Source organism: Natator depressus, chromosome 20 (assembly GCF_965152275.1).
Source record: "Natator depressus isolate rNatDep1 chromosome 20, rNatDep2.hap1, whole genome shotgun sequence".
Classification (NCBI taxonomy): domain Eukaryota; kingdom Metazoa; phylum Chordata; order Testudines; family Cheloniidae; genus Natator; species Natator depressus.
In genome coordinates, this window is record NC_134253.1 from 7,907,927 (window position 1) to 7,932,141 (window position 24,215).

The window sequence follows — 24,215 nt, forward strand, 5'->3', positions numbered from 1 at the left end:
GGGGAGGGGGGGCAGATGGGTCCGCACAGCCCCATTGCTGGGGGGGGGCAGATGGGTCTGCAGAGCCCCCCATTGCCGGGCGGATGGGTCTGCAGAGCCCCATTGCTGGGGGGGGGGGGGGAAATGAGCCTGCAGAGCCCCATTGCTGGGGAGGGGGGGCAGATGGGTCCGCAGAGCCCCATTGCTGGGGGGGGGGGATGAGCCTGCAGAGCCCCCCGGCTGGCTCCCAGCCCTTCGCCCCGATGCGGGCAGCAGGCGCGGGGCGGCTGCACGGGCGGGCCCCCTCGCTCTTGCCCCCGCCCCGCCCAGGGCAAGTACCTGGCCGCGAGCCCCGCCCCCTGCGCTGAGTGACAGCCGCCGCGATCACATGGGGGGCGGGCGCTGCGCTCGCCACCTGGGAGCCGCCGCGGCCGGGGCTGGGGGAGGAGGAGGCGGAGACGCGCTGGGGATGCGGTCGCCGCCGGCCGCTTGTGCAGCACCAGCCGCGGGCGGGGCGCCGGCCCCCTTCCCCATGGAGCGGGGCTGCTGAGCCGCCGGGCCGGGCCGGGCCATGGTGGCCGCCGCCCCCGCTGCCGCCGCGGCGATGAGGAAAAGCTTCCTGGTGCCCGAGATCAAGCCCCTGGATCAGTATGACTTCCCCCGGGCGCGCAGCGCCGCCAGCCTGGCCTGGGCGCTGGCCAAGGGCTACGGGGGCGCAGGTACCGCGGGCCGGCTGGCGGGCAGGGGAGACGGGAGGCGCCGCGAGGAGGCGGGGAGGGGCGTGGAAAGGGGGATCGGGATTATACGGGGCTGGGGGAGGGGGGGAGGTGGAGCTAGAAGGGCCTGGGGATCTGGCGGCGGGGGGGGGGGAGTTCTGCATTATAGGGGGCTTGGAGGGGGTACGTGCTGGGGGGCCGGAGGGAGTGTTGGAGAGGGAGGGCAGCTACACGGGGGGGGTGCACCTGGGACGAAGAGGGGCATCTGGATTATACGGGGCTGGGGAGTAGATGGAGGCAGGGATCGGGGGGGGGGGGTCCTGGATTATAGGGGTTGCGGGGGCAGGTACTGAGGAAGGTTTGGAAAACTCCAAAGGCCCGGGAGGGGGAAGTCCAGGATATAGGGGGTAGGGAGAGAAGAGGGGGTTGGATTATGTGGAGGTAGGTATGGGCCAGGAGATCCCCGATCACAGGGTGGAAGGAGGAAAAGGGAGTCTGGGCAATCCGGATTATGGGGGGAGAGATGAGCTGTAATCTGAAGGGGGGGGGGAGGGACGAGAATCCCGAGTACATGGGGGAGGAGACTTGGTTTGTGGGGAATTTCCTCTTCCTTGTCCCCTTGCCTGCTCTCTGTCAAATGTAGGTGGCTGGTTTGGGGGTCCCTGATTGGAGGGGCCTGATTTTCTCCCTGGCAGGAGTGGGGTGGTGGTGACCACCCCTCTGCCTGGGTTTGGCTTTGGCGGGATTTGGGTTCTGCTGGTCACACCCCCTGCTGTTGACAAAGGCCTCTATGCTGCTCCCTGGGGATGGGTCCCTTGTGGGGTGGGGGAGATGTCCAGTACCCCCATTCCACACCTTATTGCGGTGGGAGAGCACGTAGCTGCTGCAGTGGGGCTGATGGGGTCTCTTTTTTTTCTGCAGGGAGGGGGAAGGGAGGGAGTCCCCCAGCTCCACTCACCTGCCTGCTCAGAGCTGGGGGCAAAGAGGGGTCCCTCCCCTGTGCCATAACCCTGCCATGCCTCTTCCTAGCAGGGCCCTTGTTTCCGGGAGCTCCTGCTGTATGGCCTGGCATCTGGCTGGCTCTGTAAACGCCCAGCCCGAACAATAGGCTGGAGTTTTTGCCCTCCATCTCAGTGCCCAGAGGGGCTTTTTCTGGCCCTGGTGGGTTGTGCTGCACCAGGGATAGGACTGCGTGGTGTGTGTGTGTGTGTGTGTGTGTGGGGGCGGCGGGCGGGGTGGCAGCGGTGGCTAGTGTGGGTCTGTCACCTGCAGTGCAGACCCTCCCTCCCAGCAGCTGCGACATATGAAAGGGCTGTCTGAATATTCAGGAAGATGGGGAGTGGGTGTGAGGGGGTTGTGTGTACTGGCCTATCCCCCCCAGCCCTGTCTGCAATCTGTCCCCAGGCCTGCTCTGCGATTGGAGAGGGTGGAGTGGGGGGGGATACAGAAGGGCTGGGATTTAATCTCCATGTATTTTTCTCTCCCTGGCTGGCTCTCCCTGAGGCCCTGGGTGGGCAGGTGTCTCTCCCAGTGGTGGCAGGGCGGAAAGGACCTGGCCGGCAAAGGGTTTTGACTGAAGGCCGTGTTTGTTCCTCTATTTGTGTCTTATCTTGGATGGGCAGAGGGGGCTGCTGTGCCCGACACCCCCAGCGCCTTACTCTCCAGCCCTTGGGCTGCTCTGTATTGTCTCCCGGAGTGCCGAGGTCCTTTTGTTGCAGTGGCAGGCCCTGGGTGGTGGGAGCCGTGGTGACGTGTGCATGGCGCTGCTTTAACCCTCTGCTTGCTGCTGCTGCGTGCCCAGGGCCGTGGGCGGCTGGCTGGTGCTGTGCCCCGCCCTGCCAGGCTGTGATACTGGCTGTGTCCGGTGGCCTTGGCAGGTGTCGCTGTCAAACCTTTATCTCTCTATGATGACGCTGGAGCTGGAAAAGCCCAACTGGGGGAGGGAATTGTCTGCACTGCTCTGGGGTGCTGCCTCCAGCAATGGGGCTTCTGCTAGCCTGCCCTAGCTACTGATGTGGCCTCATGGGGAGGCAGCTGGCTTGCCAGCCTTCCAGGGTGTGTCCCCGTGCCCAGGGCACCTGGCTAGTGCTGGCACCTGCCCTGGGAATGCAGCTCAACGAAGCCCGGGCTGGCCAGACTCTCTGAGTGAGGAGTGACTGCAGACGTTGCCTGGGGGCCCAGAGACTGAATCTGAGATGAGGAGGGGTCCCCTCTGGGTGGGAGCTTCACGCGGAACCCGGATTGTCCCATCTCATCAGTGGGGTTAGGCCTCATGTGCTGGCTCCTAGATCCAGGGTGTGTGGGCTTCCACTGCCCTTACCCAACACCACCCCCTCCCCCTGGGCCCCTTTGGCAGGGCAGCATGGGACTGGGATCAGTTGGCCAATAGGGTCTCTCTCTCTCTGTGGGATCCTGCACCAAGCTCCGTCTGACCTGATGTTCCAGGAGGCCCGGGGATCAACTTTGGGTGGTGGTAGTGAAGGGCAAGCGAACCTTCCCATTCGGGGCTCTCTGTTCCTTCAGCCCCCCAGAACCGTGTCTTCTACCCCATTCCCCTGAACTCCTGACATCCCTGGCTCCCAGCCAGCTGTGGGGCTCTCCTGCCTCTGCCTGGCCTCTGATCTGCCCCAGATGTCTGGCTGGGAGCAGCTCTCTTTCACACAGGCTGGGGATGGGGTGGGCCCCCCCCCCCCAACCTCCTCCACACACTGGCTGGCTGGTGCGGGAATTCCTTTTCCCTTCTAGTGCTGTGTGGCTGGGAATGGGAGGGGTGGCAGAAGGAGCTGGGAGGGGGCAGTGCATCCCCATTGGGGTGGGTGCTAAGAGCCCTGTGTCACAGGCACATGGTGACGAGGGAGGGAAGCCCCACTTACTAAGCAGCCAGCCTGGGGGGAGGGGGGACATTAAGCTGATACTGCTGACCTGGAAGTAATGTGGGAGGGCTTGAAGGCAGAGCTGCAGCCCAGGCGAATGCTTCTGGACTAGGGGCTGGCGCTCTGTCGGGGTGAGCGCTGCCAAGGCTATGGGAGAACAAAGAGCTAGCGGCCTTTGGCCTGCTCTGTGTGGGAGTTACTCACTGGCTGCTAGAATGCAGCTGGCTCTGGGGTGAGGCTTGGCACTTCAGAGGAAGTGAAGGCAGGTCCTGCCCAGCTGGGTGTTACGGGGTGTGGGACAGGATGGAGCTGATGACAGTAGGGTCAGGGCAGGGTGCAGAGTTCACCAGCCTGGTGCTGTATGTGGAACGAGGGAGGGGGCCCAGCTGAGAACAGGTTCCCCCTGTCCCTGCCCTTCTGTGTCACACATAAACAGCCCAAACAGGGAGGCTGCGTCATCTGCTTTGGACCCAGGCCAGGGTGGCCCTGGTGGGGCAGCGCCAGGTTCAGAGTCTAGGGCCCTGCTGGGAAAGCATGCTTATCTTCAGCCCTGGCAATGCCGACACCTGCCGGCAGCCCTGCCGACCTGAGCTGGGAACACACGCATGTTTGCATTCCACGCTGAGGCCCGGTTGGGTTTTGGGCTGGCTGTGGAGTGAGTCAGGTCCCATCAGCGCTACAGACCCAGTGGAGCTGGGTGGTGGGTACGCAAGGCCCTGGTAGCTGCTGTTGGTGTCTGACAGGAGTGCCTGCAGGTTCTGCCTCGGGGGGTGGGGAGAGCTGTTGTGCTGGCTACTGCATGGGCTCCCCCAGCTGAGATTAAGGGGCCCCATTGGGCCCAGGACTGCATGGATCCCTAATAAGAGACAGTCTGTGCCCCAAAGAGCTCCCAGTAAGTAAAGTGTGGAGGGGAAACTGAGGCACAGAGTGCAGCTGCACAGCAGGTCAGTAGCAGAGCTGGGAATTGAACCCTGCAATCCTGACTCCCAGTGTGGAGCTGGAGCCACTACACCCCACTGTGCCCCAAAGGCCAAAGTTGTTCTCACCGCTCTTTCAATTAAGCATGGCTCAATGGGCCAAGGCTCGAGCGGTAACCCCTACAAGGGTTCCTGCCTTTTGGAACTACAGAGATTCCCATCAGCACCTGGAAACTCTCCCACTGCGCCCAGGCGGCTGTTCAGAGGTGTCACAGGCATTGCAAGACCCTGTCTCCATCCCAGAACGACCCTGTTGGGGCAGGGGTGCGGCCTGTGCTAGCACAGCCGCCCTGGGGGACAGCGAGGCCTGCGGGGACTGGGCCTGGAACGCCAGTTCGTTGGCACGTTGATGTCAACACAGGCAGCAGCACGAGCACCAGACGAGTCCTGACAGGATCCTGGCCCAGCTGCTCCAACGCCATGTTCAAACCTGGTGATTCAGGCAGGGGCAGGGACTCCTGGCTGCTGAATTGCTGCGGTGGGAAGGCTGGGAAGGGAAGCAAGCCGGTCTCAGCTATGATCTGGGCAGGCTGGCATTGCCAGGGCGAGGTGCCTGGGTATGTGCTCAGGTTCCACCCCAGAGCCAGTCCGCCCCCGATCACACTGACCCCAGCTGCATCCCCTGATGCCTGTTGTACCCCCCACCTCAGCACTGTTTCTAGGGGCGTTCCCGCTGAGCCTCTCTAGAGAGCTGTGCGGGGGGAGGCTCTCGCATCTGCTGGAGGGAGGTGGGTGATGGGGGTGGGGCACAGGGAGACTGTGGCGTGAGCCAATGGAGGTGGGTATCTCTGTAACCCACATCCCCTTCCCCCACATTGTCTGGCACCTTCGGGGATGGGAATGGGCTTCTGAGTACCTTCTCAGTGCAAAGGGACAGAGGCCAGTTGGGGAAAGCTCCCACCGCCCCTGTGGCTATCCCAGCGTGGCTGGGGTCTGCTGAGCTTTTGCTGTCTCTGCCTTTCCCAACCTGGAGAAGGGCTGTGGTGTGGGAGAGGTAGCCCCTGACTCCCTCACCCCAGGGCTGCTGCTCCTCCTCAATGAAGACAGGTCACTGATTCAGAGCGATCTGGATCGCTTGGTAAACTGGGCGCATGCAAACAATCTGCCTTTTAATCTGGTTAAATGTAAACGTAGGCATCTAGGGACAAAGAGCGTAGGCCAGACTTACAGGATGGGGGCTCTGTCCTGGGAAGCAGTGACTGGGGGTCATGGTGGATCATCTGCTGAACATAAGCCCCCAGTGCGATGCTGTGGCCAAAAAGGCTAATGCGATCCTGAGATGCATAAACGGGAATTTCAAGTAGGAGTTGAGAGGTTATTTTACCTTTGTTTGGCACTGGTGTAACTGCTGCTGGAATCCTGTGTCCGGCTCTCGTGCCCATACATCACAAAGGATGTTGGTAAATTGGAGAGGGGTCAGAGAAGAGCCATGAGAATGATTAAAGGATTAGAAAGCTGACTTAGACTGAGCTCTGAGTCTATCACTACATTCAGCTTAACAAAGAGAAGGTTAAGGGGTGATTTGATGAGTCTACAAATATGTACATGGGCAAAACTATTTAATACTGGGCTCTTCAGCCTAGCGGACAAAGGTCTAACCCTATCCAAAGAGTGGAAGGTGAAGCTAGACACGTTGAGAGTGGAGGTAAGGTGTACGTTTTTAATGGCAGGAGTAACTAGCTGTTGGCACAGTTTACTGAGGGTTGTGGTGGATTCTCCTTCACTGACTATTTTTAGATGAAGATGGGAGGTTTTTCTAAAAGCTCTGCTCTAGGAATTAGCTTGGGGCAGGTCTCTGGCCTGTGTTGTACAGGAGATCCCAATGGTCCTTCATTCCCTCGTGAAGTCCCGGTGCCCTGGCAATGGCAGCAGCAGTGCATTCTGGGATCCCGGATCTCCGGTGAGGAGCAGGGCTTCAGGGTACTTCCCCAATGGGAGGCGCTGCCCTTCTCTACCAGGTAGGCTCTGGTTCCACTGTGGGCCCATGTCCTTCCCCACTTCCTCCAGGGCAGTTGCAGGGTCTGGCACTCCCCACAGCGGCCCAGACTCTGAGAGTGGCTCTTGCTACTGCCCAGCTCTGGCTTCTGGTCTGGCCAAGAATGGGGCCTTCGTGGGGGAAGAAGAGGAGCAGGGGGTGGGGCTGCATGACAATGGGGGGCAAAAACCCACCTCAGGCCCTCCACCCCACCAGGAAGAGGCTGGTGCTGCCCCCGAGCATCAGGCAGGCGCAGAGCGACTCCACAGGGAATCCGGGACAAAGGCTGTACAAGAGTCATTTAGCCTGGGGCCAGGAGTTGGACTGTCTCGCCCCATTAGGGATGGGCGGTCCCCATATTTGGAGCCGGCCTGGGACCCCACTGGGGGCAGATGTGCAGGCACTGCAGGGAGTGGCTTGTTGTAGCTTCTCCTTGCCTAGTGTAAACAGGCCCTGTCAGCCTTGTCTCCCAGCAATGCCCTGCCCCAGGCTGCCAGCTCTCAGGAGTCGGGGTCTCGAGGGTAACAGGGTGCTGGCCCCTTGGCAGTGACCTCGCTGTGGGTGGGTAGGGGAAGGGAGAGCCAGTCCGCCTATATTTTTCTCTAATCCTGGCTGGTCAGCTATGTGCCACCGCTCTCAACTAGTCCTGGCGCTGCCTTAACCCCTGGGCCTCCACAGCCACCATGTCCTCTGCCTCCGGTTGCCCACACCTCCTATTTGCGGGAGCCACCTCCAGTTCTTGGTGCCCAGCTGCTGCCCCCACTCCTAGCACAGCATGCTGGTCCCTGCAGCCTGGGCTCCCAGCTCTGAGCAGGCCCTGCTGTGGGGTGGGGGCAGGGGGTGCCTTCTCCCCCAGGCCCATGTCTAGACTGTGCCAGCCCATCCCAGCTTGGGAGATTTCCTTTCTGATCCCCTCACTAAGGCTCAGCTGATGCCCTGGATTCAGGAGGGATGTGCCCCATCTTACCCCAGCTAACATAATTCCAGACGCTCATGTGCTGCATGGACTGCAGGCCCTGCTGCACCTGGCCCCGAACCATCAGGTGGCACGGCTTGTTGGGGCCTGTTGTCTCCGGGGGCCGTGCCCCTGCCTTGGAGCTGGGTTTCAAGCCTGGCTCCTGCCAAGCGGCTGGGTGTCTCACATCATGTGCATCCGTGCAGGCCCCCAAAGTCTTGTGCCGTGGCTCCCTGGGCACCTGCACCTGCCTCCTGAGTGCTGGGGGGCCGGAGGGAGTGCTGGAGAAGGAGGGCAGGTTACACCGGGGTGTGTGTGTGTGCGCACGCACGCATGCACACCTGGGAAGAAGAGGGGGATCTGGATTATACGGGGCTGGGGGTGGGCAGGTGGAGGCAAAGGGATTGGGGGGGCTGTGTTCTGGATTATAGGGGTTGGGGGGGCAGGTACTGAGACAGGTTAGGAAAGCTCCGGGGGCCTGGGCAGGGGAAGCCCAGGATATAGGAGGTAGGGAGAGCAGAGGGGGTTGGATTATGTGGAGTGGAGGTAGGTATGGGCCAGGAGAACCCCGATCACAAGGTGGAAGGAGGAAGAGGGATGCTGGGCAATCCGGATTATGTGGGGAGAAATGAGCTGTAGTCTGAAGCGTGTGGGGTGGGGAAGGGACGAGAATCCTGAGTACATGGGGGAGGAGACTTGGTTTGTGGGGAATTTCCTCTCCCTTGTCCCCTTGCCTGCTCTCTGTCAAATGTAGGTGGCTGGTTTGGGGGTCCCTGAGGGGAGGGGCCTGATTTTCTCCCTGGCAGGAGTGGGGTGGTGGTGACCACTCCTCTGCCTGGGTTTGGCTTTGGGGGGATTTGGGCTCTGCTGGCCACACCCCCTGCTGTTGACAAAGGCCTCCATGCTGCTCCCTGGGGATGGGTCCCTTGTGGGGTGGGGGAGATGTCCAATACCCCCATTCCCCACACTATTGCGGTGGGAGAGCACTTTAGCTGCTGCAGTTCGGGTGATGGGGTCTCTTGTTGCTGGAGGGAGCGGGGAAGGGAACAGAGGAAGTCCCTGTGGGGTGGAGAAGCTGGCATCTCATGGGGAAGCTGTGCTGGGAGGCGTTTTGGCTGGTGTGGTGGGGGCAGGGCATTGCCTAGTGGGTTAGTTGGGGGCTGGGAGTTAGGCATGTATCTAAACACCCCCTCTGTGCTTGTCTCCCAGTCGGTTACCATTATCCCTATTTCCCCACCCAAGGACTGGTATGATAGGGGTGGGGAAATAGGGGCCTCTTGGGTGCTGGGGGGAATGGAAGGGGCTTCTGGGGTCCTGTGGGAGGCTGCTGCTTTCCAGGCTGGGGCATGGAGGCTGTGCCATGCCCATTCCACTAGGTACCACGTTTCCAGCCACGCCTGTCTGTGCCTTGCCTGATTGGTCGGGAAAGTCACACAACAGCATTCCCACTGGCTGATTAAATGGGAGCACAAGCCTTCCCACCGCGAAGCTGGTGGCATGTCCTGGGTGCAGGTGCTGTGTGGGCCTCCCTGCCACTGGCATGCCCTATGAGTGACCAGGCCAGCAGCAGGGCATGGGATGCAGTACAGTCTGCACCCTTCCCTGGGGCCTGGCTGTGGAGATGGGGGCAGCATGCAGGTCAGGAAGCCCCCTTGGCAGCGATGCTCACAGCCCCAGGATCAGGGCCTTTCTCTGGGCCTGGCTGCATGCGAGGCATTGGCACCTCCGGAGCAGGAACACCGGGCTGCCATCTCCAGGACGTGGCCAGGGGCTGGCCCCGAGTTGCTGGGAGGGTGCGTGCAGGGGCCTTCGTGTCCTGTGCAGCTCCGCCTGGTGGCGTGCACGCCGTGGGCTCTTATTTGGTGATGTAGATATGCTGCGGTGGTGGCTGCAGGTCCCAGTGCTTTGGCAGCTAGGGGTGAACCAGGTTGGGGGGGAAGAGAGGCCTGTGGTTGTCTGCTTGTGCCAGGGCTTCCTGCCCCATGTTAGGGGAGTTTCAGGGGGGTGCCCAGTGGTGGTAGACTCTAGGAGTTCAATCTAGTTAAACAACGAGAAGGTTAAGGGGTGACTTGATCCCAGTCTGAGTTCCTAAATGGGGAACAGCTATTGGCTGAGGGGCTCGTCCGTCTAGCAGAAAAAGACCCCCCCTGAGCCAGGCTGAAGCAGGACAAGTTCAGCCTAGGAATAAGGTGCATGTTTTTACCGGGGAGGGACCAGATCCTCCAGAGCGTGGGGGATTCTCTGTCGCTGGCCGGCTGTTACAGCAAGGCTAGCACTTTCTCTTTCCACCCTGCTCTAGCCTGCAGGGGCATGAACCGGGTGGTCCTGGGGCCTGGGCTATCCGGGAGATTGGACTGGATGATCACAGTGATCCCTTCTGGCCTTGGAGCCTATCAGCCTCCTCCAGCTGTGGGAGCCCAGTGGGGGCTCTGCAGGGATCCCTGACATCAGGCCTCAGGGGCTGGGCCCAGCTCTGGCCATATGCTGGGGGCTATGTCCCTGCCTCATGGTCTCCAGGAGGCTGGGTGGCACCGTGCCCTGGTCCCAGCCCCCACTTCAGCCTGGCCCAGCCTGGAGACTCTGCAGATGAGGCTAGTGTGCCCTGGGTTGGTGCTTGAGATGCTGGGGCCTTGGAGACTGTTCCCTTCACCTCCCCGCCCCCCTCCCCTGGGATTCCCTCCTGGTGCTCAGAGCAGTTCTGCCCACCCCCTGCTCTCACAGCAGAGAGCGGGTGTTTGGGGTGCTCTGTGTGGGGTGTGCCCCTGGCTCCCACCTCTGGGCAGCTGAATGTGCGTGGCTCCCATCTGCATGCCTGACAGGTTGGGGGAGGGGCTGTCTCCCAGCTGTGCTTATCCAAGATAAAGCCGGCAGGCTCCCCGGGGGTGAGGGAGGTCTGGCCCCGACCCAGCGCTGCCCTGTTCTCCTCACAGCCTTGCCCAGATAAGCGGCTCAGGGGCTGGCAACGGGGCTGGATTAGCTTGCTGGCTTGCATCGCCAGGGCTGGTAGCACTAGCATGGAGCTCCCAGTGCAGGGAGGCAGCCACCTCTGGGGTGGAATGTGGCAGCTGCCCAGCTGTTTAGGGCAGAGAGTGGAGGAAGGTCCCAGTGGCAGGGGGTAGGGCTCCCAGGAGTCCTGACTTACCGGGTTTGGACCCTTGTTTCTCTGCTGCTTTTGGCAGCTCCACACTGATCCCTTGGGGGCTGTTATCGGAGCCCTGCAGCCAGTGGGTTCCTGCTGAGGTCAGCATAGGGAACCTCCGGCCAGTCACCCCAAAGGGCAGGAGCAGGGCTGTGCACTCTAGCCCCCCAGCTCTGTCACGCAGGCCCTTTGTGTTGATTCCTGCTGCTCACTCTCCCTTTCCACCCAGCCGCAGCGGGGTCCCGGGGGCCCTGTGCCAGGGCGTGTTGCTGTGGCTGTCACAGGCCTGTTCTCCCTCCCCTGAGGCTGCCCTGCCCTTGGACCTTCCCCACTCTGCCCCTCTGAGCCGGGCTCTGTGAATCTCAAACATCAGGAGCTGCTTGGGAACCAGTGTCTGAGCCCTGCAGCCCCCCGCTATCGCAACCAGGGCCCCTTAATCCCAGTCTGCTCCTTCCTCCCCTCACTCCTGCACACAGCTCCTTTAATCCAGAGCAGAGATCCTGCTGTGGGGCGTGATGTGTAGCGGGGCTGAGCCCCGTTGTGCTAAACTGGGATTACGTAACTATGCCTTGGGGGGCTGGGGTGTCTGCACCCACACTCACCCCCACCCCGTCCTGGGATCTGGCTGTTCCCAGCGTCGGCTGCTGGAGGGGCAGGCAGGTGTCGTGGGCACAGTGCCACAGGGGGGCGTGGTGTCTCCGTGCTGGAGCTGCAAGTCCCGTGTGCAGCAGGGACTCTGCCATCAGGTGATGCTGACTCAGCTGTGCGGGCTGCTCCACCTGTTCCCTGGGGTGGGGGGCACTCTCCCTGCTCAAGAATGTCGTTGTCCCCTGTGTGTGTGCGCGCACGTGTGCGCATGCTCGTGGTGGTGGGGGAGTTGGACATAAAACATGAGATTTGTGCACCTTTCTGCATAGAAAACGGCATCAGGAGGGCCCATCTCTTCCTGCCTCTTTGTGTGGGAGGGAGAGGGACTGTAAGGGGTATGTGCGCCCTGCCCCCCTTATGTCACCTTGCACATAAATGTCGGAGTCATTATCAGTGAGTGGGGCAGAGCCAGAGGGAGAACCCAGGAGTCCGGACTCCCAGCTCCCCTGCTGTAACCCATTAGATCCCACTCCCCTCCCAGAGCTGGAAATGGAACCCAGGAGTCCTGGCTCCCAGGCTGGCCTGTTGAGAACAACCTGCTGAAGCTGGTGGGAGCTGTGGCGCTATCTGGGTCATTGATCAGTCCCATTCCCCCTAATACAGGCCTGGTGTCTCTGTGCCCAGTGATCCCCCTGCCCCAGTATCCATGTGTGGCAAGGGGCTGGCACAGTGACCTCTGCACCATGTCCCAGGTTCCATTAATCCCAATGGATCTGGGCTGGCTGAATTCCCTCCGCACCTTGGTGAGCCTGGGGTGAGTGAGTGAGCCCTCCTCCCTGCTGCTCTCCAGCCAGCAGCGCGCCCCCCCCCCCCCCCGAAGGGGATGGGGCTTGTGATGCTGCCTCCCTGGGAACTGCACCCCCAGGGAAGTTCCCCAGGATCTGTCCTGCGAGTTCCCAGTGTGGGGCTGTGGGGTGACACCAACAAGTCTTCTGAGGCTGGGCCCAGGGCCAGGAGCAGCCGGCCTGGCTGGTTTCCCTTCCCCCCTTAATGGCTCCTGCCTGAGGATTACATTGCAGGAGGTGTGTGAGCATCCTGGCATCCCAGCTCTGGGGGGGTGGGGTAACTCATGGTGTGGGGGAGCCAGGCTGTGCCTGCACTGGGGGTGCCCATGGCAGAGTGGGCAGGGGTTCCAGGCAGGAGCACCTGGAATGCATGTGCCATCAGAGCAAAGACTAACCCCTGAGCGCTGCATTGGGTGGCGGGGGGGCATTGCACCAGCTCCATGGCCAGCAGGGGGGGGCACTCCAAAGTGCCCCAGATCAGGCTGGTGCAAAGGGGTTGTTCCTAGCAGCTGTGGGGCCTCCTAGGAAGGTGACTGGCTGCTGCTTCTGCCTGCCCTCTGGGCACTGTGCTAGGAGGGGCTAGGGGTGCTGGCTCAGTCCTGCTGTTGGGGATGGGGTGGCACAAGGACTCTGGAATTGGTCATCTGCAATGGCTGGGAGCTCTTGGCTCTCTCATGGCCCGTCATAGTGAGATCCAAGATGACAGCACATGGAAGTGTCAGAGTTGAACTCATGTCTGAGGGGAAGCAGTACAGAGCACTGCCTGCTCCATGCCCCCAGGAGCAGAGTGGGAGGCTGGGCCAGTGGGTCTCAGCCCCCCCCTGGGAGAGCTTACTGCCCTGGGAGAGCTCACTGGGTCCCAGGTAAGCCTGTCTCAGTCTTGGTGGAGCCCCCCTTGTGGTGACTGGGGCAGCCCAGTGGTGTCATGGCCACTGCACTGCTAGTGAGGACTCTCCCATGGTTGGGCTGGGGCCCACTCTGGCAGGGTGGGGAGTGGGTTCCACCTCGGCCAGTCTGCAGCCGTCTCTCCTGGCTGCTGTTTGAGGGGAAGCCAAAGAACCAGGTTGCCCTGGGGCTCCCTGCTGCTGGACGGGCTGACTGGGGTGTGGGTGCGCTCTGGGGGGCTGCGAGGGTTGGGATCATCCCCCTGTGCTCTGTCTCATGCTGGCTGCTATGCCCCTCCTGTCCCTGGGAGTGACCCCCCGCCCCTTCTGATGCACCTGCCCGCCCCTCCCATGCCTGGGAACCCTGTTGGCTCCATCCGCCTCTGCCTGACGCCCTGGCAGCTCTGGGCGAGGGAGGCAGCGGGGCCATGGCCCATGGGAAGACGTGTCGGCCCCTGCTTCTCATATCCCAGGACATGTCTGTACAGGTGCCACGTGGCGGGGGGGGGGGGCAGCTCCTGTCTGGGAGCTGGGAATCAGGGTGGGGGCCAGGCTTGCTGCTGTTGGGCCCCACAGGGGCTGGGGGTCCCCTTCTCCAGCACTGACCGTTGGGGAAAACCTTCTCCTTCTCCAGCGTCCCTATAGAGGGGAATGTATCAAGGGAGGAGTTTGGGGGCTTGGTGAGTGAGGCTGTGGAGGGAAAGGGGGCCATGGGAATTGGCCAATGGGAGGCCATGGGGATTCAGGGGGCTGTGAATGGGGTGGACCGTTTGGGGCATGGGGGAGCTGTGAGAGGCTGTTGGGGGATAGTGAGCGAGGTGTTCTGGGTGAACGGGGAGCCATGGGAGATCTGTGGGGATTCTGGGTGAGTAAGGGGCCCCCCCAGCAGCTCCTCACCCCCTTCTCCTTGCAGAGAACGTGCCGGAGGAGCTGCGTGATCCCTTCTACACGGACCAGTACGAGCAGGAGCACATCAAGCCGCCCGTGACGCGCCTGTTGCTCTCCTCGGACATCTACTGCCGGGCCTGCCGCCAGGTGCTGCCCCCCGACGATGTGGCTGCACCTGCCCCCAAGGACAATGCCGCCCTGCTGGCGCTGCTGGGGCGCCGTGGCCTGGCCCCCACCTACCAGGATAAGGCTGTCAAGGAGGCCGACCTGCGCCAGAAACCCATCAAGATGGTAAGGGCCAGGTGGGGGGACCTTCTGGTGACTGCTTCAGGGGTGCATGTTCCAGTGCAGTAATGGGGGGGGGGAGGGGAAGGGGGTGTCTGTCTAGGGTCCTCCAAACAGCTGGGGGAGGCAGCTTCCAGACTGCCCCGTGCCCCTGGGTGTCTCCCTGTGTGTGGGTATGTCCTGTCCAGGGACCTTTCTATGCATTGTGTGGAGAGAGAGAGTGCCTGCTGCGGGGTGCCCTGTGGTGCCAGGTGCCTGGACACCCAGGGCAGTGCATGGTTGTGGGAGGTGCCCAGTGGGGCCTTGGCTGGCTGAGGATAGGAGGGTGCTTGGAGCCCAGGCCATGTGCTGGAAGGTGGAAGGGGCAGATGCTGCCAGGGCAGGGAGTGGGAGCTGTGGTGCCCCTGGAATAGGCTTCTTAGGGGGAAGGGTCTGAGCCCAGCACCGGGGAGGGAGCAGGCACCCTGGATTGGGCAGGTCTGTGCCCACTCTCTGCCCATCCTGGCTGCCGCCTCGCCCTGCAGGCACTGGGCACAGGCCTGGGAAGTGCATTGGCGTTGGGCGGGGCCTTTACAAGCTGGGATCCCGGCTGGCACCTGAACCACCCTCAGGGGGAGGGGGGCGGGAGAGGCCTATCTGCAGGCTGGGTGCTGACCTGGGGGCCCTGCCTGTTGTATGTGCTGGGGGGGGGACTTTCAAACCCAGAGAGGGGGCCCCCTCCCCTCTTCAGGCTGGGCCAGGTTGCAGGGTGCCCAGGTGTAAAAAGCAGAGGGGGCTGGTGCCCTGTGTGGGGTTAATGCTGTCTGGGGGGGGGGTGCTATTTGTAGGCAATCCCTGGTGTGTGGGGCTGGGGCTGTGAGCGCAGGGTCCTGACTGGGGGCCCCAAGGTGGCACTAGCCAGGGGCTCTGGGAAGTCAGGTCAGCTCTGCTGGGAGCAGCTGCTGTCTGGGCTGGATAAGCCCCAGAGGCTGCGGGGGCGGGGGGGGGGGGAGGGACTTGCCAGCCTGCTTAAATCCAGGGGTGATTTTGGGGGGAGGGGGGTCTGCTCCTGTAGCCTGGAGACTATAAAACCTGCCAGTGTGGGCTGGTTGGGGGCCCAGCTGTTGGTGAGGCTCTGCCAGCAGGGGCCTGATGAGATTGTGGCGTGCCGAGCTGTGCTCGGATTGCTATTAATGCTGCCCCGGTGATCTGGCCGTAGGGCTCTGGCTCAGCCTGGGAGTGCGGGGTGTGTGTGTGTGTGTGTGTATGCGCGCGCATGCGTGCCATATATAGATGGCCTGTTCAGAGCCGGGGGGGGGCATTCGTGCAGGGCACGGTGAGAGCACAACCCAGTTCTCTGGGCCACACGCTGCTCTGGGTGGAGGCGTGGGGGAATCACAGCTGTGCGGCAGGCTCTCCTGTGTGCCCCCAGCTGGGTGCCCTGGTAGCTGGGCTGCCCTGGGAGGGTATGGGTGGCGCTCAACGGCGGCACCGAGTCCTGGACTCCCAGTGCCTGTCTCGAGGCCTGATGCCCCAGGGAGCTGGCTCTGGGACCTGCTGCCCCTGCAGGTGGGGGTGGGCATCCCGGGAGAGCTGGGGTATGGGCAGGGGGGACACTGGGCCCTTTTTGGCTTCTTCCCTGTGCTGAGGGGGAGCAAGCAATGGGGATTAGAGGCTGCTCCACAGAGCTGGGGGGGCGGGGAGCAGCTGGCTTGCTGCCAACGGGAGCTGTCGTGGCACGGGGTCGTTAGCCGGACTGGGACGACTGCTGGGATGGGGCAGGAGAGGGCAGCCCTGCTGGGAGGGAGTGATGGTGGAGGATGGGCTGGAGGAGCCTTCCTCAGCCCTGACTCCCAGGAGTGGGCAGCTCTGGGCAGGGCTCCCTTGCCCTTTGGGCTGGGCTTCCTGGACAGGGACTGGGGGGGGGGGGGGGGGGGAGGCTGCAGGTCCCAGCCCCAGCTGTCTAGCCCAGCCCCTAGGGGCGCTATCAGGGCACAAACCTGCTAGAAGTGTCCCAGTCCTGCCTGGTTTAGGCTCTGTCAAGGTTCCTTCCCCACTCTGAACTCTAGGGTACAGATGTGGGGACCTGCATGAAAACCCCCCTAAGCTTATTTTTACCAGCTTAGGTTAAAACTTCACCAAGGTACAAACTATTTTACCTTTTGCCCTTGGACTTTATTGCTGCCACCACCAAGTGTCTAACAAAAATAACCGGGAAAGAGCCTACTTGGAAACTTCTTTCCCTCCAAAATCCCCCCAAGCCCTACACCCCCTTTCCTGGGGAAGGCTTGATAAAAATCCTCATGAATTTGCATAGGTGAACACAGACCCAAACCCTTGGATCTTAAGAACAATGAAAAATCAATCAGGTTCTTAAAAAGAATTTTAATTAAAGAAAAAGTAAAAGAATCACCTCTGTAAACTCAGGATGGTAAATACCTTACAGGGTAATCAGCTTCAAAACATAGAGAATCCCTCTTGGCAAAACCTTAAGTTACAAAAAGACACAAAACCAGGAATATACATTCCATCCAGCCCAGCTTATTTTATCAGCCATTTAAACAAAACAGAATCTCTCACACATCGAACTAGGTTGCTTATTAACCCTTTACAGGAGTTCTGACCTGCATTCCTGCTCTGGTCCGGCAAAAGCATCAAAGGGACAGAGAGGACCCTTTGTCCTCCCCCCAGCTCTGAAAGTATCTTGTCTCCTCATTGGTCATTTTGGTCAGGTGCCAGCGAGGTTATCCTAGCTTCTTAACCCTTTACAGGTGAAAGGGTTTTTTCTCTGGCCAGGAGGGATTTAAAGGTGTTTACCCTTCCCTTTATATTTATGACAGGCTCCATGGCTGTGGGGAGGGAGAATGACTCCCTCCAATCCCAGCTGCTGCCCCAGCTGGCCGGGCTGCCCCATGCCCTGTCAGAGCAGTGCCTGATCCCCATCCTTGTGGGAGACTTGCCAGGCCCCTGCTGCCATGGCGCTGTAATCCCCATCCCTAAATCCCACAGGGCTGGGAGAGCCAGTCTGCCCAGCAAGACTGCACTGGTCTGTCATCCTCTCCCACACTGCATAGCCTAGGCTAGAGGGGCATTGGCCCAGTGGCCCTGGCTGTGAGGGCTTATAGAGTGTCTCTTCCTAGTGCAGACTCTCCACCTCTGCCATAGCAATCATGTGTCTGGGCTGGTCCCTGGTGGCTGATGCTGGCCAGTAACAGACCCCTCATGGGCAGGGGGCTCTTTACCTCTTGCATGGGAGGAAATTCTCTCCCTGTTGGGGTCTCAGCTGGGGGTTGGGTGTGGGTGTGAGGGTTTATGACCCTTGTGAGCGTCTCTCCCAGCTAATGGAGCTGCCACTGTCCCACTGCTTACAGAAAACATCTGGCTCCTTCTCTGACCCTCTGAGATCCAGTGGCAGGCAGTTCCGCAGGCTATCTGGGGCTGATCTCTATTACCCAACTGGTGTTTCTTCCAGTCAGCCTCTCCAAATCCCCGTTACAAAAGCCCCTCTCTTTCTCTCCTCTTCCCCCACACGTCTGTCTGGGCCAGGGAAGGCTGAGAGTCAGGTCAAGGGATGTTAGCTGCCCTGTTTAACTTCGTGGCCTAGACAAAACAAACCCTTCTTGGGCTGCCTTCTTCAGGAAGGCGAGTGTTCCTTGTGTCCTGCACTGCGCCCCCCCCCCCCCCCCCCGGTTCTGCCCTTGGCAGCTTCTTGGGCGATACTGGCATAACACACCCCAATTTGCCCCTGCTCAGCCCAGGCCTGGCTAATTGGATTCTTCCCCACCTGCTGGGGGTTTCCGGGCAGGCTCCGTCTGACCCAGTTCTCCAGGGAGCCTGAGCTGAGCTGCCCCCTATGTCTGGGATCCAACCCCCCGGGATGGGAGATAGGAATAGGGGAGCCCAATGCACACTGGAGTCTCTAGGCTTGGTGTGGGCACTGCCACTGGGGCCTCTGTTGCACCCAGGCTGGTGCCTGTGCCCTGGCCTGTGGGGGATGGGCTTGTGTTAATGATTGACGAGCTGCTCTGTTAAGCAACAGCCAGCTGGATTCCTCACAGGCTGTGGCCGTGGGGGAGCTGGGAGCACCGAGCACCGGTACCAGGGTCGGAGCTGTGCTAATCGGGTTAAACATTAGCCACAATGGGATGCCAGGGGATCTGTCCAGGGATAATTGGCTTGTGTGAGGATCCTATTACCCCTGTCTGGCAGAGGAGTGGGGGCTGGCTCCTGGGGCACATGGGCTCCTCTGCCTGAGGTCTGTGGCACTGGCATGAACCCTGGGACCCTGTCAGCCCAGCCCTGGCAGGGCCCTGCCCTCCCACCCCCTCACTCTCACAGGTTCATATTAGTGGCTCCAGCTGGCTAATCCCCCAGCCCCGGGTGCTGGGGAGCCCTGTTGCTCTCCTGGTGGGGGGAGAAGAGTCACTAGCCCCATATTGATGAGGGGGAAACAGAGGCTGAAGGGGTTTGCCTGAGGGGACACAGCCAGTCAGGGGCATGTTAGGAGGGGCTGGTGTGTGGGTGTGTGTGTGTGTGGGGAATTTCTGGGTTGGACCCAGCTGTGGGCCTGGCAGAGAGGGGTGCTCTCTGGAGTGGGTCATGAGGTTGGGATGCATAGCAGGCGAGGATGTGCCTGACAGTCCTGTCTCTCCATGGGGGGCTGGGGCAGGGTCTCTGGGCCAGGATAGCATGGTGGGGTGGGGGCAGGGGCTGGTGATGGGGTCTCGGGGGCAGTGTCTGATGGTCCATTCTCCCTGCAGGGCGCACACCTGGCAGTGATTGACTCCTTGATGATAGCCTTTGCTGTGGAATCCACCCACTCGCTGAGCACCCCCCCGGGCACCGATCTGGGTACTGGTTCCTGGGAGCAGAAGCTCCTCTGCTGGGTGGACACGGTACGATATTGGGGGAACTGTGAGGGGAGCCATGGCCCCTGGTGCTCCCTAGCTTTGGGATGCTTGTTCCCAGGACACTGCTTTGAGTGGGCGCCCCCATCTGACACTGGGAGTGGTCTTCTTCCACCCTAGAGACTCTGGCCCTCGAGCCCCTGTCGAGCTACCCTCTTCCTGCAGCATTGGGGGGAGGGGCTCTCTCCAGGCTGGGGGGCTCTCCCTGCCCCAGCACAGACTAACCTGTCCCTACCCCCACAGGTGAACCGCAAGCTTCAGGAGAGCACAGAGCGTGAGGGCTCGCAGCAGCCAGCACCTGGCACAGAGGGCCAGGGCCATGGCCGGGCCCAGCCCCCAGCAAGCGGCCCCAAGGTGGGTCTGTCTAGCACTGTGCTGAGGTCTTCCTATGGGGGGAATGAGGGGGTTTGTGTGGGGCCCTCTAACTCGAAGCAGGGTGAGTGGGCAGGGCCACTGCACCATGGCGGGTGGTGTGGTGGGGCCATGGGGTATTCCCGGGGCTTGGTGGCATTAACTCCTTCAGGGAGGGACTGTGGCTGGTCTCTGGAGGCCATGGATGAACCTATCCCCAGGGGATACCTGCCCTCTCCTGCCCTGTTGGGAGAGGGGGGTCCCCCACTGTCCATCCTCAAGTCTGCTGCTGAATGTCCCCTTCTTGGCTGCGCTCTCTCTATCTGTGTGTGTGGTGTGTGTGTTGGGGGGGCGGGGGGGATTCTGTGTGCTCTGACCTCCTGGGGGTGATGGATCCTAGTCTCTCTGCTCCCCTCTCACCCCATGCTTCCCCCTCTGGGCGGTGCTCCCTGTGCTGCCCTGGTGGCTGCTGGGTAAGCAAGGGGCAGCTTCGTGCTTGGGGATGAGCAGAGGTGGGGGGGCATTTCCATGCCCCCCTCCTGCACTCAGGGGATGGGAGCTCCCCTCCCCCACTGCTGGGCATGCAGTCTGCCCTCCCTTGCTGTGGTGCTGCCCTGGGGCAGCTGGCGTGACCCCTGCGTGGCTGCCTGCGGGCCCATGGAGGTTCGCTGTGTGACTCTTCTCTTCTGCGTCTCTCTCTCCTCCTTCCTGTGGCCTTTCTCCTTCCTCTGCGTCAGTGTCCCACCAGGTGGTACTGGAAACTGGTTCCTGTAAGTGGGTGGTTTATTTACTCTCTCCTCCCCCGTGCCATCTCTGATGACCGGGGCTGTGTCCTGCCAGCGCTGCTGGATGGGGGTCTGCATGCCAGGAGACCCCCCCCCCACCCTGAGCAAAGGATGCCGGGGCCCCCCCAGCACTGTGGGAAGGATGGCCCCTGTGGGGGGAGGGGAGAGGGGGGTGGCAAGCCCCAGGACGCTGGGAAGGATGGCCCCTCTGTGGGGAGGCGGCAGGCCCCAGAGCACTGTGGGAAGGATGGCCCCTGTGTGGGTGGTGGTGGAGAGGTGGCAGGCCCAAGGGCACTGTGTGGGGGAGAACCCCAGTGAGGGGTGATGAGGAGAGGCCCCAGCACTGAAGGAAGTTCCTACTCTGGAAGGGGTGGTGGCCCAGAGCATTGTGGGAGGGTGCCTGGGCGTGGCCCATGGGGGGGGGAGGGGGGGGAGCGCTGGGTCCCCTGGATCATCCTGTCCCTTGGGGGTGGGGGGCAGCAGCCTCAATGGTCTGGGTGGGGATCTCTTGGGTGGTGAGTCTGCTGGGCTCGGAGCAGAAGATGCCCTGTAGACCCCATTGTGGGGGATTTCTGCTGGGGGGTTGTGCCTGTCTCTTGAGGCCAGCAGATGGTAGTGAATGCATCCCAGCATCCTTTGCTCACCCCCCCCCCCCATGCATCCCCTTCTTTGGTCTCTTAGCTTCTTACACACAGGTCTGTGGCATCTGCCCTGCTGAGAAAAGCTGGGGGGGGGGGGGGGGCGGGAAATCCCCACCTGGTGGCTGGGAAGGGAGGAGCATTGCCTGGTTCTTGCCAGGTTCAGGATCCATAGGTGGGGAGGGTCAGGTAAGGGTATATAGGACTGTCCAGCCTGTGACCCCAAAATGTACCCTATGGCTTCACTGGGGAGAGTTGGGTTCGGTAATGGGCTAAGAGACCCAGGAGTGGGGGAGTCAGACAGCCAATCAAAAGCAGCATGCTGGTCACATGACATCCCCCCCTTCTCTTTTCTTGCTCTTATCCCCCTCTAGGGGTTAGGGCCCCCAGCGCTCTGGGGTCCTGGCTACGAGCAGGAGGGTGCCCACCCCCCAGGGTTAGGTTAGAACTGGGTTTGAGGGGTGCCCCACAGTCTAGTTGGGCTATAGGGAGGCATCTGTGCAGGGACCCCAGCTGCATGTTAGGAAAGGGCCACCCTGGGGTGGTGACCCAGAGGGTAGGGCTATAGAGTGGCGCCCCCCACAGGCCTGGCCAGGCAGCAGCTCCCTCCCTGTGGCGCTCTCTCTGGCAGCCGCTGGGCCCCCGCATTGACAAGGCTTTCTCTTTCCTTTGCTGTTGCATCCAGCATGCCATCGCTTTTTGTTTGAAGGAGTCGGGGAGTAAACCTCCTGTGGTAACGTATCACTCAGTGCCTGTGCCCGCCGCTGTGCCCGCCACACCCACGGAGCTTAGTTTTGTTCTGTTTCATCCCCTGCCCAGGGGGCTGGTTATTCCTCCTGCAATGCCTCTGCCCCCAGCCCATCTTTGCCCATGCTGGCAGGTTTGGAAGTGCAGTGGCCTCCGGGCCTGATGAGTTGGCATGAGTGACAGGGGCATCACTTGCTATAGGGCAATGGGGGCAGCTCCCCCAGACCTTGGTTTGCCCCCACCAACTTTTCATAAGTCTGTGCTCCGCCAGGTCACTCCCCGCCAACTTTGCAGGATACAATAGTCACATGTAACAGGTCTATGCTAAGGCAGCTTTGCCCCCCAAAGGCTGCCCCTGGGGAGCGATAGGGGTTTTTGGACAGGCGTCATGGTGCTATCTAGTGGCTGCAGCCCACCCAGTGGCCAAGAGCATGCATCTCGCCATGGGGGGGTCCCTCCTAGTTCTGAAGGTCCCAGGTTTTGATTCCCTGTGCTGGCGTACACACCACTGTGCCCCCACCCCCCTTGGGTTAGATATGGGGTGGCCCAGGTGTTGGACAGCCCCGGAGGAGCTGCCTGAAGCTGTGGACAGGCAGCCCTGCGTCTGACTGGAGTGTCCATCGCCACCTCTGCTAGGGAACTGTGAGCCCCATGGACTCTGCTTTCCACCAACGGGTGTGCCATTGCAAGGGAGCAGCACAGGATGGATTGCACCCCCAGCCTATGTCAGGCAGGTGGGGGAGTCTGGTTCACAGGCCCGTGGGGCCACTGGGCTGTAATGGAGCAGCTGGTGGCTCCTGGACCAGACAGCACCTGCATTCCGATAGGGTCGCCTGACCCCCGCCTCTGTTGGGGTCCTGCAGCATCTGGGCCCTGGTGTGTTGCTGGGGGCAGGGATTCCCCATGCAATGTTGTTGGGGGTGGGGGGACTCTCCCTCCCCAGTCCCTGCCAGGGGCTCATTGCAGCAGGAATAACAGGGCATCCCACAACTCCCCCCTCCCCCCCTCCTTTTTCATGCCTTCCCGAGGCTGTCTGTCTGGCCCGCTGGCCGTCTGTCTCTGTTGGATGTGCCCCTCCCCTGCTGTGGTTGCACGCTCGTGTGTGCCCGTCCCTGCGCCAGGCTGCTGGCTGTTGTCTCGTCTCCTGTGCTCGAGTGGCAAGTGTTGCCGTGACCTCAGGGCAAGATGGGAAGGGGTATGCTGTTCACCCAGCTGGGGCCTCTCGGTGCAGGGGGGCCTGGCCCAGAGCGGGGGCCCTCAGTTAGTCTTTCCTGTTTTCCTCCCTCCGTGCCAGGCCTGTGGGGTAGTAGGGCAGCCCTAGACTGAGGGGCAGGGCTATTACTTTGAGCTGCCCCCAAACTCCTTCCTCCCCATGGTGGGCAGGGGGTGCTCTGTCCTGTATGTGCGGGGGTGGCATTCCCAGGTCACAGCTCATCCTGGCTGCTCTGCCCCATGGGATCCCAGCCACAGCCCCCCTGCCCTGAGGGAGCCCGGTCCCTCCCAGCATGAAGCCTGTTCCTGATGCCCCATATTGGAGGGGGGGCAGTGTTGGGATGAGTGGACCTTTCTCAGTGGGGTGCTGGGGGCATGGGGAAGAAGATCCCTGGAAGGGGGAACCCAAGGCTGGGTGTGAATGGGGGCATTAGTGGTCTGCTGAGCCATAGAGACCCCCATGGGGAGCGGGGGCTGGGAGAATAGGGAGTCTGTAGCCAGCATGCTGGGGACAGCTGGAGTGATGGGAGGGGGTAGGGTTACTAGGCAGTGAGGTCCCCTGACCTGTGAGGGTGGCGGGTAGAGCAGAGGGGCCTGAAATGCCACTGTCTTTTAATTCCCCCCCTCCCCCAAAGCTGTTCACCCCCCTCTCTCTGCTCTGGGCAGATCCGGTACCGGAAGGACAAGGTGCTGCCCAAACAGACGCCCTGCTTCACACCTGTCATGGGCATGAAGGACTTGGCCAATGGGGGTGCCATCGCCGCCACCATCCACTATTACTGCCCTGATGTGGTGCGTCTGGAGGGTGAGTTCAAATGCGGGGCTGGACGAAGGATGGGGTGCCAGGTAGTGATGGGGTGCCAGGCAGTGATGGGTTGGCAGCCTGGGGGCTGTGCTGGGGGGGCAGTCCCTGGGGCCAGGAGGGGCAGGGTGGGGAGTCTGGCTGGGGAGGGGTACGTCTGGTGGGGGGTGGACCCTGGGGCAGGGGTGGGGCGCCTGGCTGGGGAGGGGTAGGCTTGGGGAGGTGCAGTCCCTCGGAGAGGTAGGAGATAGGTCGGGAGGCGGTCTCTGGGGAGGGGCAGGGGTGAGGAGCCTCGCTGGGGGGGCAGTCCCCGGGGCAGCACTCATGCCCCCCTCCCTGCAGACGTGTGCTTGAAGGAGACCATGTCAGTGGCCGACAGCCTCTACAACCTGCAGCTCATCCAGGAATTCTGCACCAAGTACCTGGGCAGCTGCTGCCCCCTGGCATTGGAGGACCTGCTCTATGTGCCCCCAGTGCTGAGGGTGAGTGGGGTGGGGGGGCCTGAGCCAAGGTGTCCCCAGCATGTGGGCAATGCCCTGTGCAAGGGAGACTTGCCTGGGTGGTGGTGTGGTGGGAAAGGTTCATCATGCCTGGGGTGGGGGGGTCATGCCATTGGGGTGGGGGAACTTGTTGAGGGGAGCCATGGGTGCTTGCGTGCAGTGGGGTGCCTGGCTCACACTCACCCTGGGA

General features: G+C 61.7%; 1 protein-coding gene across 3 annotated transcripts in view; it reads left to right on the top strand.

Annotated features, from left to right (window-relative positions):
- The first annotated feature begins 517 nt into the window (after positions 1-517).
- CAMSAP3 (calmodulin regulated spectrin associated protein family member 3) overlaps positions 518-24,215 on the top strand; it is a 34,227-nt gene continuing 10,529 nt past the window's right edge. The window contains exons 1-8 of one of the 3 annotated variants that reach the window (XM_074935100.1): positions 518-698; positions 13,845-14,110; positions 18,844-18,978; positions 19,234-19,344; positions 20,079-20,111; positions 21,450-21,497; positions 23,390-23,528; positions 23,868-24,007. In XM_074935100.1, coding sequence (XP_074791201.1) covers positions 551-698; positions 13,845-14,110; positions 18,844-18,978; positions 19,234-19,344; positions 20,079-20,111; positions 21,450-21,497; positions 23,390-23,528; positions 23,868-24,007 — 1,020 coding nt within the window. In that variant the 5' untranslated portion in view covers positions 518-550. The remainder of the gene's footprint in view (positions 699-13,844; positions 14,111-18,843; positions 18,979-19,233; positions 19,345-20,078; positions 20,112-21,449; positions 21,498-23,389; positions 23,529-23,867; positions 24,008-24,215) is intronic. The other 2 variants (XM_074935101.1, XM_074935102.1) reach the window with 2 other exon arrangements.